This window comes from Protobothrops mucrosquamatus, unplaced genomic scaffold, assembly GCF_001527695.2.
Source record: "Protobothrops mucrosquamatus isolate PMUCROS unplaced genomic scaffold, P.Mucros_1.0 scaffold776, whole genome shotgun sequence".
In the NCBI taxonomy this organism is placed as follows: domain Eukaryota; kingdom Metazoa; phylum Chordata; class Lepidosauria; order Squamata; family Viperidae; genus Protobothrops; species Protobothrops mucrosquamatus.
In genome coordinates, this window is record NW_015387044.1 from 362,322 (window position 1) to 376,168 (window position 13,847).

The 13,847-nt window shown below is 39.7% G+C and overlaps 2 protein-coding genes across 3 annotated transcripts in view; both read right to left on the minus strand.

The window, feature by feature from the left end:
- Nucleotides 1–8,093, minus strand: part of HDLBP (high density lipoprotein binding protein) — a gene marked incomplete at its 5' end in the record, with an annotated part of 28,571 nt that extends 20,478 nt beyond the window's left edge. For both annotated transcript variants that reach the window (XM_015818659.1, XM_015818660.1), the window contains 9 exon segments: nucleotides 17–156; nucleotides 507–585; nucleotides 1,013–1,117; nucleotides 1,849–1,956; nucleotides 2,580–2,786; nucleotides 3,711–3,926; nucleotides 5,606–5,812; nucleotides 7,277–7,492; nucleotides 8,053–8,093. In XM_015818659.1, coding sequence (XP_015674145.1) covers nucleotides 17–156; nucleotides 507–585; nucleotides 1,013–1,117; nucleotides 1,849–1,956; nucleotides 2,580–2,786; nucleotides 3,711–3,926; nucleotides 5,606–5,812; nucleotides 7,277–7,492; nucleotides 8,053–8,093 — 1,319 coding nt within the window.
- A 3-nt stretch (nucleotides 8,094–8,096) lies between these two features.
- Nucleotides 8,097–13,847, minus strand: part of LOC107289847 (vigilin-like) — a gene marked incomplete at both ends in the record, with an annotated part of 10,367 nt that continues 4,616 nt past the window's right edge. Inside the window, 5 exons of the mRNA XM_015818663.1 lie at nucleotides 8,097–8,141; nucleotides 8,873–8,980; nucleotides 9,575–9,781; nucleotides 10,706–10,921; nucleotides 12,640–12,846. Of these exons, the coding sequence (XP_015674149.1) occupies nucleotides 8,097–8,141; nucleotides 8,873–8,980; nucleotides 9,575–9,781; nucleotides 10,706–10,921; nucleotides 12,640–12,846 (783 nt within the window). The remainder of the gene's footprint in view (nucleotides 8,142–8,872; nucleotides 8,981–9,574; nucleotides 9,782–10,705; nucleotides 10,922–12,639; nucleotides 12,847–13,847) is intronic.

Here is a 13,847-nt window from a genome sequence, read left to right on the forward strand (position 1 = left end):
TCCTCCCATGGCTCACCATACGTGATGCAAGATCCAACAGCTCTCTCTTGGCCTCTTGAACTCCCTGAGGGTCTCCTTCTATTCTGATGAGATTGCTTTTCTCATTGTCCGGAGGGATCCGCACAGATACTTTATACTGATCTTTAATTCTGTTGACTGCAAATTAAAGAAAGTTAATAGCACCACTTTGTATTTCTGAGTTTTAGGATGTGTAAGGGTTACTGTTGTCCTAAGGCAATATTCATAGAGAATAACATAGCAGAATTTGAAGTTTAATATTTAATAAACATAGAGGTTTTTAAATACTGAAAAAATACTGTGTATGCAAGAGAAAAGAAAGATGTTTCTAAAATATCTTTTCCCAAAATGTGCTTATTCTCCATATCAAATTATAATTACAAATAAACGATTGCTTTATAAAGGACCCCCACTGTTACAGTTGCCAAATATATAATTAATTCTCTAGGATAGCTCATTTCTAGAGACCTAAATAACATTTAACTCACTATTGGCTCCGCTCTTTCCAATGAGGTGTCTGTGGAATTTGTGATCTATGTTGATTTCTGTGTAATCCATCCTATTAATCTGCAAAAGCAGAGTTTAATCAAAATTATGGACATTATAAGTCTCTACTCCAAAAGAAATATGACAGCAATATCAACATATATAGTTAAGTAAATCATTATTAAATCCATATGTTCATCTAAATTAGTACATACTATAGTACATACTATATCTTTTGGGCTACTTTCCTTACTCAGAACTTGTTCTCATACAGCCCATTACCCTCCTTTCAGCCATGCACTGAAAAGCTTAACAGTTACTTTTTATCTCCAGGAATGCAGTCATAAGGACATATACCACCAGCTGAAAATCCCACCGAACAAATCTTACTTTGTTACAATATTCAAAATAATATTTATTCTAAGAGAAGTAATTGTTTTCAAGCTGTATTGATAGCTTTTAATATTGTCCACTTGATAAACTTAAAAATTATGGCTTCTCAACTCACCAGATCCTTGACCATGATCTCAATCTGATCTTGAGCCACATTCACATCTTCTGTGGGTCCTTCCAGAGTGATTTTATCTTCCCCTTCAGTGAATTCTATATGAACCTTTAAAAATAGATGCAGTTCACTATCAGAATAAAAGCGAACAAATTAACCTGTGCTTTTTGTTTCTCCTAATCTGTAATCATAAACATCTAAAATCCTCTGTTGTCATTTTTAAAGATGGCAACTCAAATAGCCTCTCAGACAAAACAGTATGTAAACACCAACTGGAAAATGAAATTTAAACAACTACCAAAGTTAAGACCCCATCTATATACCCATGCTTTCAAAGAAGAAATGAACAGAACTTTCCCAGTGCTGACACCCTCTCTGTGGAACTCTGTCCCTAATTGCAATGTAAGTATTGGCTAAAAAGTTCATATTTTTCAATGAATATAGCTTGTTTTAACTGCCACTTTATTAACTTCAATTTGGTCTTGATGAAGTACTTTGATTTTTAAAATGCCTAGCTGTTTTTGAAAATCTATCGTTATTAAAACTGAAAGATGCAACAAAAGGAACCTATTTTCTCATTTTCAGTCTTGCTGTCAATTTTTATTCACCCTACTGCTCACAACAGACAACTTAAAGGTATCCTAAAAAACATTTTCCAAAACTTTGCAGTTCGACTCATTCTTCTCTATTCTTTGGGGGTGAACATTTTGTCAAATATTTTCTCGATAAATTTGGTATCAGCTGTACGAAATATATGTATGTACACCTCTTGAGCTACTCTTTCCAGCAATTTCTCAAATTCAATGTTAACGTAAGAATCCACATTTATGAGCTCATACCTTTGGGATTTGTTGTGTGATTTTGGCCAAGTTTTGCCCCTTCTTGCCAATGATGAAACGATGAAGCCAAGAGGGGGCTGAGACAGATGAGACTGTGAAACTGTTCGCCTATAAAAGACATTGGTTATATGAAGAAATTTATCATTCCATAAGCAGTACATATTGATATCGACAACTGATTCTGATACTGACAATTGCAATTTCTTTTCCAATCCAATACTCTTGACAGCAGTGTTCTGAAATTTATTCAAAACGTGATACTGCAACCTTCATGTCACAATAATAAAATCATCACACAACTGGCTAGTTTAGGCTTTAGAGTTTACTGACTACGGTCTAGAGCAGGGGTTCTCAACCTTGGCAACTTTAAGACTTGTGGACTTCAACTCCCAGAATTCCTCAGCCAGCTTTGCTGGCTGAGGAATTCTGGGAGTTGAAGTCCACAAGTCTTAAAGTTGCCAAGGTTGAGAACCCCTGGTCTAGAGAAAACATTTCCTGACATTTTGCTGGCCATTGTGGGTGGCATCTTCAGAGGCAATGTAGTCTGCTACACAGATCACAGGCAACTAATCACACAATTGATTTTGACTATTATTATTTTGTATTACTGCTGAGCACATTACTTGTATTCTGAACACTTATAAGTTAGAAATTTATTTTCTTATAAAAATCTAATTAGTCAAATCAGTTGTCCATAAAAGAAAGGCCTTGCTGAGTGGCCCTCTTGATACCTTGGCATAAACTTCAGTCAATGCCTGTCCAAGCTTTTCAGGTTCGCCGCGCAGTATCACAGTCTCCGAGCTGCTATCAGTGGGGGGGATTTCAACCGAGACTCCAGTTTTCTCCAAGATCTCCTGCAGGGAGTTCCCTTTAGGGCCAATGACATACTTGTGCTGGGACTTCTTCACCTCCACAGCAATGGTGGTAGTCTTCTTCTTCTGTGGGGAAGTATCAGCCAGGAAATGACAAGTTACTTGAAAAGGCATTGAACTAAGGGAGCTACAGATCAAAGAACAGAGAAACTAATTTTGCCCAAATAGGATCAAAATAGGGCAGGTATCCTAACAAGCCTTTGATTTATATATGCTTTACAAATGAAAAGCTATAGCAGTGATGGCAAACCTTTTAGAGACCGAGTGCCCAAACTGCAACCCAAAACCCACTTATGCATCGTCGAGTGCCGGGTGGGCGTGGCCCATTGGGTGGGCGTGGCCGCCATGATAACGGCAGACTAGGTGGGACTAAAAAGTTCAATCAATCAATTCCAACTTCGCAACATCTTTTTTTCCCGCGAGAAGTTGAAATTGACTGATTGAACTTTTTTTTTTTTTTTTTGCACATGGTGGCGGAGGCCTAAAGCGAAAAGGTTTTATAAAACCCAGCTGAAGGCCTAGGACTGGGGCGACGGCCCGCGTGCCCACAGAGAGGTCTCTGAGTGCCGCCTCTGGCACCCGTGCCATAGGTTCGCCACCACTGAGCTATAGTCTACCACAGGAAGTCATAGTTTATTTGATGCTGGAGCTGCACTATGTCTGCTAGAGCTGCAGGCTTGTGACCAATCATGTCAGAACAGGCAGACCAAAAAGTTTGGACTCTCAGCAGCCATTTTGAATGGAAGTCAAACCCCTAAGCTATAGTTCATCACATCCTCCTCCGTCACTTATTTCTCCAATCTTGGATGCAACAGCTAGTCTCCCTTGCACCTCTACCATGATCTTTGCACTGCTATTTCTTGTTTATCAGTGTACCAAATATTGTAACTTGGGAAAGGAATAGTCTCATGTTCTCACTTGTAATCCTAGTGTTTGAAATTAATTAAAATGAAAGGTACAGCTTTGTACAGACCCCATGAAACACCATACCTTCTCCTCATAGATCTTTTTAACACGAGCCACTGCTTGAGCCAGCTGCTCCTTCTCTCCAGTGAAGACGATCTCAGTTCTGTTGACGCTCGGTGGTGGGATATTTATGCGCGTTCCAGTCTCCTGCATGATTTCACTCACCAGCTTGTTGAAAGGACCAGCAATAAAAGGATGGTATACTTTCTCCAACTCAAGCCTCTCTACTGCACGCTTATCCTGGGAAATAAAATCACATTTTTATGCATATATACAACACATACTACAGTATTGCAAGAAAAGAATGTGAGGCTTCTGCATGTGCTTCCTACTTCTGTAGATCCTCATTCTGAAACTTTATTTCACTTTATCACAAAGTATCTGTTCTAGGAATGACTGGGGGGGGAGTTACATGAGCAACCTTGCTAACTTGTTAGAAGTGCTAGGGAGAAATGATCTTTAAGGCAAAAGGAATTGAGAACAAAGAAGAAATAGAATAAAACTGAGGTGACAATGATGGAATAAAGTAATATGATTTCATATAATTTAACATGTAATCAAGTTTAACAATCCATATAAACACCAAGTACTTTGTGATTATGTACCAACGTAGATTGAGAACAGGTATAATATTACGGTGCTGGCCTAGAAACCAGAAGTCTGTGAGTTCTTTTCCCACCATAGGCATGAAAGCCAGCTAGCTGACTGTGGGCCAGTCACTCTCTCTCAGCCCAGCCCACCTCACAGGGTTGTTGTGGGGAATATAGGAGGAGGAAGGAATATTTATGTATGTTCACCGCCTTCAGTCAACTATAAGGTAATAAGAACCAGATAAAAATGTAATAAAATAATTAGTCCTCGACTTACAACTGGTCACTTAGCAATGGTTTCAAGTTACAATGGACCTCCCTGGGGGTACTTACGACCTGATTCCAAAATTCCAACAGCTGACCTATCCCCGTGGTCACACGATCACATGCAGGGTGCTCGGCATCCGACCCATATTTATGGCTGCTTGCTGCATCCCACCATCACATGACTGTGATTTGCAATAGTTTTTCTGAAAACCAGAATTTCCTTCTGGCTTTTGGCTAAACCCAATGAAGACTGCTTTATGACCAAAATTTTCCTAAATCAGGTCGGCCGCAGTATGTGAACAACCGGTTCTCTGTGTGGATGCTACTTCCGGGAGTCCATTCTGGGCCTGGGAAACAAAAAATTAGCTACCGGTTCTGCCGAAGTGGTGCGAACCAGCTGAATCCCACCACTGGTCGGCCGTATGGATGAGCCATTTTATGATTGTGATGGGCAGGCTCCATTATGGCCTTAAGTCACTTCATTAACAACATCGCTTGACACATCATGGAATTTGCATAGATTGAAATTATGAATGCGATCATCATCATGAAAACTTTGTAAATGCATGCATAAAAAAATAACTACCTCTCATTAAAAAAAATCTAAGGAGGCAAGGGAGAAATGTAACTACTATAAGAAATTGCAGCAGTCATCAATATATGAAGAGGGCAAATGGCCAGATTTTCAGAACGACTTTTTATATTCTTTTGCCTTCTAACAGAAATATTAGATGACAGCTTATTATATACTTTGTATGTAAATCATCTAGATATTTAATCCCAAATAGGCATATCAGAAATAATTCTGATGAATTTTAACAAAATTTGATTTTAGACAGATGATTATAAATTGTCACAAACATTAAAACAGCAATCTTCTTATAACACACGCTATCTTTCTAAAACAGTGAAATTTGGGAAGTACTTTTTAAGCAATTTATGCTCAACATAAGTCTGAATGAACTCCAGCTTGGCCTAAGGAATGTTCCCTTTTAAAAAGGATTATTTGATCTAGTGTTTTCAGAATCACTTCAGCAATTTTAAACCAAAAATATAGTTTACCTGCTCAGCAGAAATCAAAAGAATCTCATGTCGAGCTTTCTCAATCCCTTCCTTGGTGCCAGTGATCTTGATCTGGTTGCTGGGGTCATCCGGGCGGGGGATCTGAATTTTTGTGGCAGTTTTAAGCTCAAGATCCTGTAACTTCTCTCCATTTTTTCCAATGACAAAGCGATGATGTTCTTTGGGAATGCCAACTGTTGCTGAAGCCTATAAAAAAGTGCATGTACTAGAGTGAAACCACACTTTTAATTTAGCAATACAGATGCATTTCACCAACAAATTCAGCATAGAATTTTGCTTTTAACTGTGGTAAGAGAGGAGGGAATCTTTCTTTCAATATTATAGAGTAGCAATGGAAAATAGTATTTGTGAAATTTTACTATAAACAAACATAAGGGATATAGGGTTTGCTCATATGCTGCCCAGAAACAAACTGACACTTCAAGTAACTGGGAGGGATACTGCATGTTGCATTATTTCCCCCCACTTTAGAATAAATCAAAATCCTGCCCTGTCCTCTCATGTATATATCTAGTTACTGACTTACTCAATTGCATTCATAACCCTATTTCTAGCACAACATTAATCCCTGCTTGCCTTCCTGCTGCCTATCTGTCTCTATCTATCGTTTGTCTGTCTATAGATCTACTCAGTGATAAATTCCAACATAACTTTTATTGCTTAGTATATGAACAAGACAAATGAAAGTCAGACCTGTGGAGGAATATCACTTATTTGGTTACTTTATTAGCTAACTAATGGTTTCCAGGTAAAATCAAAGTGCTGATTACTATCTATTACCTATAATGCCTTTTATGGTTTAAGTCACCGTTACTATTGAGACTCTTTTCTATAAGCTGAATTTGCCCATCCAATGCAGGTAGTCCTTGACTTGCAACAGTTTGTTTAATGACTTTAACAAAAAAGATAGGATTCCATTCTTTTTTCTACCAGAGTATCAATTTTCAGAAGGGGAAAAGTTGGCACCCCTCAAAAGATCAGCTTTTACTATGAAAACTTAAACTATATCAAATATCTTTTTAAAGTCAGCTAAGCTTGAATAACTATCACTAAATTCATGCTTTCAAAACCCACCACTTGCTTTGGTGGCTCCTGGTAAGGTACATAGTTAGAAATAAAAGCTGTGGAATGGAAGATATATTTGAACTTTATTTTATGGGAAACCTGGCATTCTTTAAGCCTTTCTTATGGGCTCTTAAGATGCAGTACATATAATACCAATAGAAGAGAATATTTGTAGCTCAAGGTTGAACTATGGAACTCTTGATGCTCTCTGAGCTTGGTTGTTTTCTTGCAGTCATTTCATACCATGCCTGCAAATGTCTGCAAGAAAACTAAGCTCAGAAAACACCAAGAACTCTGCAGCAATGGTTTCCAACTTTTTGACCACCAGGAATCAGCTTCATGGAAAACAATTTTTGCATGGGTCGGTGTGTGTTTTTCGCATGCTACCTAAATCCCACGCATGCACAGACGAAACTTTGCTCACAGTTCCAACAGGCCCCAGACCAGTAGCAGTCCATGGCCAGGGGGTTGTGGACCCCTGATCTACAATACATGAGTTGGTTCACAACATATTGGCTCAGTGGGCACTACATCTTTAAATCTCCATTGCAGAATAACATCATAGGGAGAAATCAAATCACTCACCTGCGTCTGAAGCCGAGCTACAATTTCCTTCCGAGCCTTCATCACTGCTTCCAGTTTGCCAGAAACCATTATTGATAATCCTTGATCTTTTGCAAGAGATAGCTCCAGGTGAGCTCCTGTCTTCTGCATGATGTCTAAGCAGATTTTGGCTTGCTCTCCTTCCCCAAACTGGTTCATATCCTTGTACTTCCTCTCTTCTAATGGCACATGGAATACCTGCTCATGTGAAACAAATGTTTCTTCAATTTGAAATTTCTAAAAGGACACGCTCCCTCTCTCAAATCTGCAGCCAGTTCTGCAACAAATATTTTTGGTACAATCTTAAACCTAACTTGCCTGGGAGCAAATTCTGTTGAATTCATTTAAATTTACAGGACCAAATTAGTGGGAACAAAATGTTGCATAAATATGGGAACCTACTATCCCATCTCCCCCCCCCCCAAGAAAATACATTTAACTTTTCAGTTTAAGTTATTTTCTGTATATTTTAATACATTAGCATAGGAGTAACGTTGTAGCATCTAATTTGAGAGGCCATGTCTTTCACTAAAAGGGACCAATACACAGAAGATGCCTCACTCTATAACTACAGAATTCTACAGAACTGCCCAACACCTGTCTGTTGATATATTTCAGGGAAAGGCCTTAGGAGTACTCAAACAGTTCTTCTGCTTACATTTTCCCTCCCACAATGAGATAAACATCCTGAAGGTCATTTTTCTAAATGCCTGAACAGGGTTTCACACTGAAGGGGAGAAAACGTTCTTTGTACTGACCTGAGTGATAACAGAAGCCTTGATTGGTCGGATTTTACTCCNCCTTCCAGAGTGATTTTATCTTCCCCTTCAGTGAATTCTATATGAACCTTTAAAAATAGATGCAGTTCACTATCAGAATAAAAGCGAACAAATTAACCTGTGCTTTTTGTTTCTCCTAATCTGTAATCATAAACATCTAAAATCCTCTGTTGTCATTTTTAAAGATGGCAACTCAAATAGCCTCTCAGACAAAACAGTACGTAAACACCAACTGGAAAATGAAATTTAAACAACTACCAAAGTTAAGACCCCATCTATATACCCATGCTTTCAAAGAAGAAATGAACAGAACTTTCCCAGTGCTGACACCCTCTCTGTGGAACTCTGTCCCTAATTGCAATGTAAGTATTGGCTAAAAAGTTCATATTTTTCAATGAATATAGTTTGTTTTAACTGCCACTTTATTAACTTCAATTTGGTCTTGATGAAGTACTTTGATTTTTAAAATGCCTAGCTGTTTTTGAAAATCTATCGTTATTAAAACTGAAAGATGCAACAAAAGGAACCTATTTTCTCATTTTCAGTCTTGCTGTCAATTTTTATTCACCCTACTGCTCACAACAGACAACTTAAAGGTATCCCAAAAAACATTTTCCAAAACTTTGCAGTTCGACTCATTCTTCTCTATTCTTTGGGGGTGAACATTTTGTCAAATATTTTCTCAATAAATTTGGTATCAGCTGTACGAAATATATGTATGTACACCTCTTGAGCTACTCTTTCCAGCAATTTCTCAAATTCAATGTTAACGTAAGAATCCACATTTATGAGCTCATACCTTTGGGATTTGTTGTGTGATTTTGGCCAAGTTTTGCCCCTTCTTGCCAATGATGAAACGATGAAGCCAAGAGGGGGCTGAGACAGATGAGACTGTGAAACTGTTCGCCTATAAAAGACATTGGTTATATGAAGAAATTTATCATTCCATAAGCAGTACATATTGATATCGACAACTGATTCTGATACTGACAATTGCAATTTCTTTTCCAATCCAATACTCTTGACAGCAGTGTTCTAAAATTTATTCAAAACGTGATACTGCAACCTTCATGTCACAATAATAAAATCATCACACAACTGGCTAGTTTAGGCTTTAGAGTTTACTGACTACGGTCTAGAGCAGGGGTTCTCAACCTTGGCAACTTTAAGACTTGTGGACTTCAACTCCCAGAATTCTGGGAGTTGAAGTCCACAAGTCTTAAAGTTGCCAAGGTTGAGAACCCCTGGTCTAGAGAAAACATTTCCTGACATTTTGCTGGCCATTGTGGGTGGCATCTTCAGAGGCAATGTAGTCTGCTACACAGATCACAGGCAACTAATCACACAATTGATTTTGACTATTATTATTTTGTATTACTGCTGAGCACATTACTTGAATTCTGAACACTTATAAGTTAGAAATTTATTTTCTTATAAAAATCTAATTAGTCAAATCAGTTGTCCATAAAAGAAAGGCCTTGCTGAGTGGCCCTCTTGATACCTTGGCATAAACTTCAGTCAATGCCTGTCCAAGCTTTTCAGGTTCGCCACGCAGTATCACAGTCTCCGAGCTGCTATCAGTGGGGGGGATTTCAACCGAGACTCCAGTTTTCTCCAAGATCTCCTGCAGGGAGTTCCCTTTAGGGCCAATGACATACTTGTGCTGGGACTTCTTCACCTCCACAGCAATGGTGGTAGTCTTCTTCTTCTGTAGGGAAGTATCAGCCAGGAAATGACAAGTTACTTGAAAAGGCATTGAACTAAGGGAGCTACAGATCAAAGAACAGAGAAACTAATTTTGCCCAAATAGGATCAAAATAGGGCAGGTATCCTAACAAGCCTTTGATTTATATATGCTTTACAAATGAAAAGCTATAGCAGTGATGGCAAACCTTTTAGAGATCGAGTGCCCAAACTGCAACCCAAAACCCACTTATGCATCGTCGAGTGCCGGGTGGGCGTGGCCCATTGGGTGGGCGTGGCCGCCGTGATAACGGCAGACTAGGTGGGACTAAAAAGTTCAATCAATCAATTCCAACTTTGCAAGATCTTTTTTTCCCGCGAGAAGTTGAAATTGACTGATTGAACTTTTTTTTTTTTTTTTTGCACATGGTGGCGGAGGCCTAAAGCGAAAAGGTTTTATAAAACCCAGCTGAAGGCCTAGGACTGGGGCGACGGCCCGCGTGCCCACAGAGAGGGCTCTGAGTGCCGCCTCTGGCACCCGTGCCATAGGTTCGCCACCACTGAGCTATAGTCTACCACAGGAAGTCATAGTTTATTTGATGCTGGAGCTGCACTATGTCTGCTAGAGCTGCAGGCTTGTGACCAATCATGTCAGAACAGGCAGACCAAAAAGTTTGGGCTCTCAGCAGCCATTTTGAATGGAAGTCAAACCCCTAAGCTATAGTTCATCACATCCTCCTCCGTCACTTATTTCTCCAATCTTGGATGCAACAGCTAGTCTCCCTTGCACCTCTACCATGATCTTTGCACTGCTATTTCTTGTTTATCAGTGTACCAAATATTGTAACTTGGGAAAGGAATAGTCTCATGTTCTCACTTGTAATCCTAGTGTTTGAAATTAATTAAAATGAAAAGTACAGCTTTGTACAGACCCCATGAAACACCATACCTTCTCCTCATAGATCTTTTTAACACGAGCCACTGCTTGAGCCAGCTGCTCCTTCTCTCCAGTGAAGACGATCTCAGTCCTGTTGACGCTGGGTGGTGGGATATTTATGCGCGTTCCAGTCTCCTGCATGATTTCACTCACCAGCTTGTTGAAAGGACCAGCAATAAAAGGATGGTATACTTTCTCCAACTCAAGCCTCTCTACTGCACGCTTATCCTGGAAAATAAAATCACATTTTTATACATATATACAACACACACTACAGTACTGCAAGAAAAGAATGTGAGGCTTCTGCGCGTGCTTCCTACTTCTGTAGATCCTCATTCTGAAACTTTATTTCACTTTATCACAAAGTATCTGTTCTAGGAATGACTGGCGGTGGGGGGGGGGAATTGCATGAGCAACCTTGCTAACTTGTTAGAAGTGCTAGGGAGAAATGATCTTTAAGGCAAAAGGAATTGAGAACAAAGAAATAGAATAAAATTGAGGTGACAATGATGGAATAAAGTAATATGATTTCATATAATTTAACATGTAATCAAGTTTAACAATCCATATAAACACCAAATACTTTGTGATTATGTACAGTACCAACGTAGATTGAAATCAGATATAATATTACGGTGCTGGCCTAGAAACCAGAAGTCTGTGAGTTCTTTTCCCACCATAGGCATGAAAGCCAGCTAGCTGACTGTGGGCCAGTCACTCTCTCTCAGCCTAGCCCACCTCACAGGGTTGTTGTGGGGAATAAAGGAGGAGGAAGGAATATTTATGTATGTTCACCGCCTTCAGTCAACTATAAGGTAATAAGAACCATATAAAAATGTAATAAAATAATTAGTCCTCGACTTACAACTGGTCACTTAGCAATGGTTTCAAGTTACAATGGACCTCCCTGGGGGTACTTACGACCTGATTCCAAAATTCCAACAGCTGACCTATCCCCGTGGTCACACGATCACATGCAGGGTGCTCGGCATCCGACCCATATTTATGGCTGCTTGCTGCATCCCACCATCACATGACTGTGATTTGCAATAGTTTTTTCTGAAAACCAGAATTTCCTTCTGGCTTTTGGCTAAACCGGACCATAGCAAACCATTGGTTTGCTTTACAATGAAGACTGCTTTATGACCAAAATGTTCCTAAATCAGGTCGGCCGCAGTATGTGAACAACCGGTTCTCTGTGTGGATGCTACTTCCGGGAGTCCATTCTGGGCCTGGGAAACAAAAAATTAGCTACCGGTTCTGCCGAAGTGGTGCGAACCAGCTGAATCCCACCACTGGTCGGCTGTATGGATGAGCCATTTTATGATTGTGATGGGCAGGCTCCATTATGGCCTTAAGTCACTTCATTAACAACATCGCTTGACACATCATGGAATTTGCATAGATTGAAATTATGAATGTGATCATCATCATGAAAACTTTGTAAATGCATGCATACAAAAATAACTACCTCTCATTAAAAAAATCTAAGGAGGCAAGGGAGAAATGTAACTACTATAAGAAATTGCAGCAGTCATCAATATATGAAGAGGGCAAATGGCCAGATTTTCAGAACGACTTTTTATATTCTTTTGCCTTCTAACAGAAATATTAGATGACAGCTTATTATATACTTTGTATGTAAATCATCTAGATATTTAATCCCCAATAGGCATATCAGAAATAATTCTGATGAATTTTAACAAAATTTGATTTTAGACAGATGATTATAAATTGTCACAAACATTAAAACAGCAATCTTCTTATAACACGCACTATCTTTCTAAAACAGTGAAATTTGGGAAGTACTTTTTAAGCAATTTATGCTCAACATAAGTCTGAATGAACTCCAGCTTGGCCTAAGGAATGTTCCCTTTAAAAAAGGATTATTTGATCTCGTGTTTTCAGAATCACTTCAGCAATTTTAAACCAAAAATATAGTTTACCTGCTCAGCAGAAATCAAAAGAATCTCATGTCGAGCTTTCTCAATCCCTTCCTTGGTGCCAGTGATCTTGATCTGGTTGCTGGGGTCATCCGGGCGGGGGATCTGAATTTTTGTGGCAGTTTTAAGCTCAAGATCCTGTAACTTCTCTCCATTTTTTCCAATGACAAAGCGATGATGTTCTTTGGGAATGCCAACTGTTGCTGAAGCCTATAAAAAAGTGCATGTACTAGAGTGAAACCACACTTTTAATTTAGCAATACAGATGCATTTCACCAACCAATTCAGCATAGAATTTTGCTTTTAACTGTGGTAAGAGAGGAGGGAATCTTTCTTTCAATATTATAGAGTAGCAATGGAAAATAGTATTTGTGAAATTTTACTATAAACAAACATAAGGGATATAGGGTTTGCTCATATGCTGCCCAGAAACAAACTGACACTTCAAGTAACTGGGAGGGAAACTGCATGTTGCATTATTTCCCCCCATTTTAGAATAAATCAAAATCCTGCCCTGTCCTCTCATGTATATATCTAGTTACTGACTTACTCAATTGCATTCATAACCCTATTTCTAGCACAACATTAATCCCTGCTTGCTTGCCTGCCTGCTGCCTATCTGTCTCTATCTATCGTTTGTCTGTCTATAGATCTACTCAGTGATAAATTCCAACATAACTTTTATTGCTTAGTATATGAACAAGACAAATGAAAGTCGCCTCATGGAGGCTGAGGGCCGGGGGAGGGCTGATTTTGGTCTGAGGCCCTCCAGCAGAAGATCCTGCGGCCGGCCTCTGTGGAGATGGTGGGGGCCCGGCGTGGACCTGGAGGTTCGTGTGGTTGGGGCCCGGCTGACTTTGACTTTGCCATTCCCCCCCCCTATGGGGGACAACGAGAACAACAAACTGCTGCTGCTACTTTCTCTTCATCCATCTCAGGCCCCTGACCAAGATAAATCCATCATGAGGACTTTCCCCTCCCCCGTCTCTGCTGTTGGACTTCCTGCTGTGGACAGGAAGGAACTGCTGGCCCTGCGCGATTCCCCCATCGCGCAGGCATGGCCCAATACCATCCCAAGGGCCTGCCTCAATGAAGGGGTGTGGAACCCCGAGAGGTGGTATACAGCAAGTGGGGAACTAAGGAGAAAAAAATTGAGAGTCTTCTTAGAGGGGTGTTTTATCAAATTTTTAGGGGGTTCGGGGTTGGCCCGA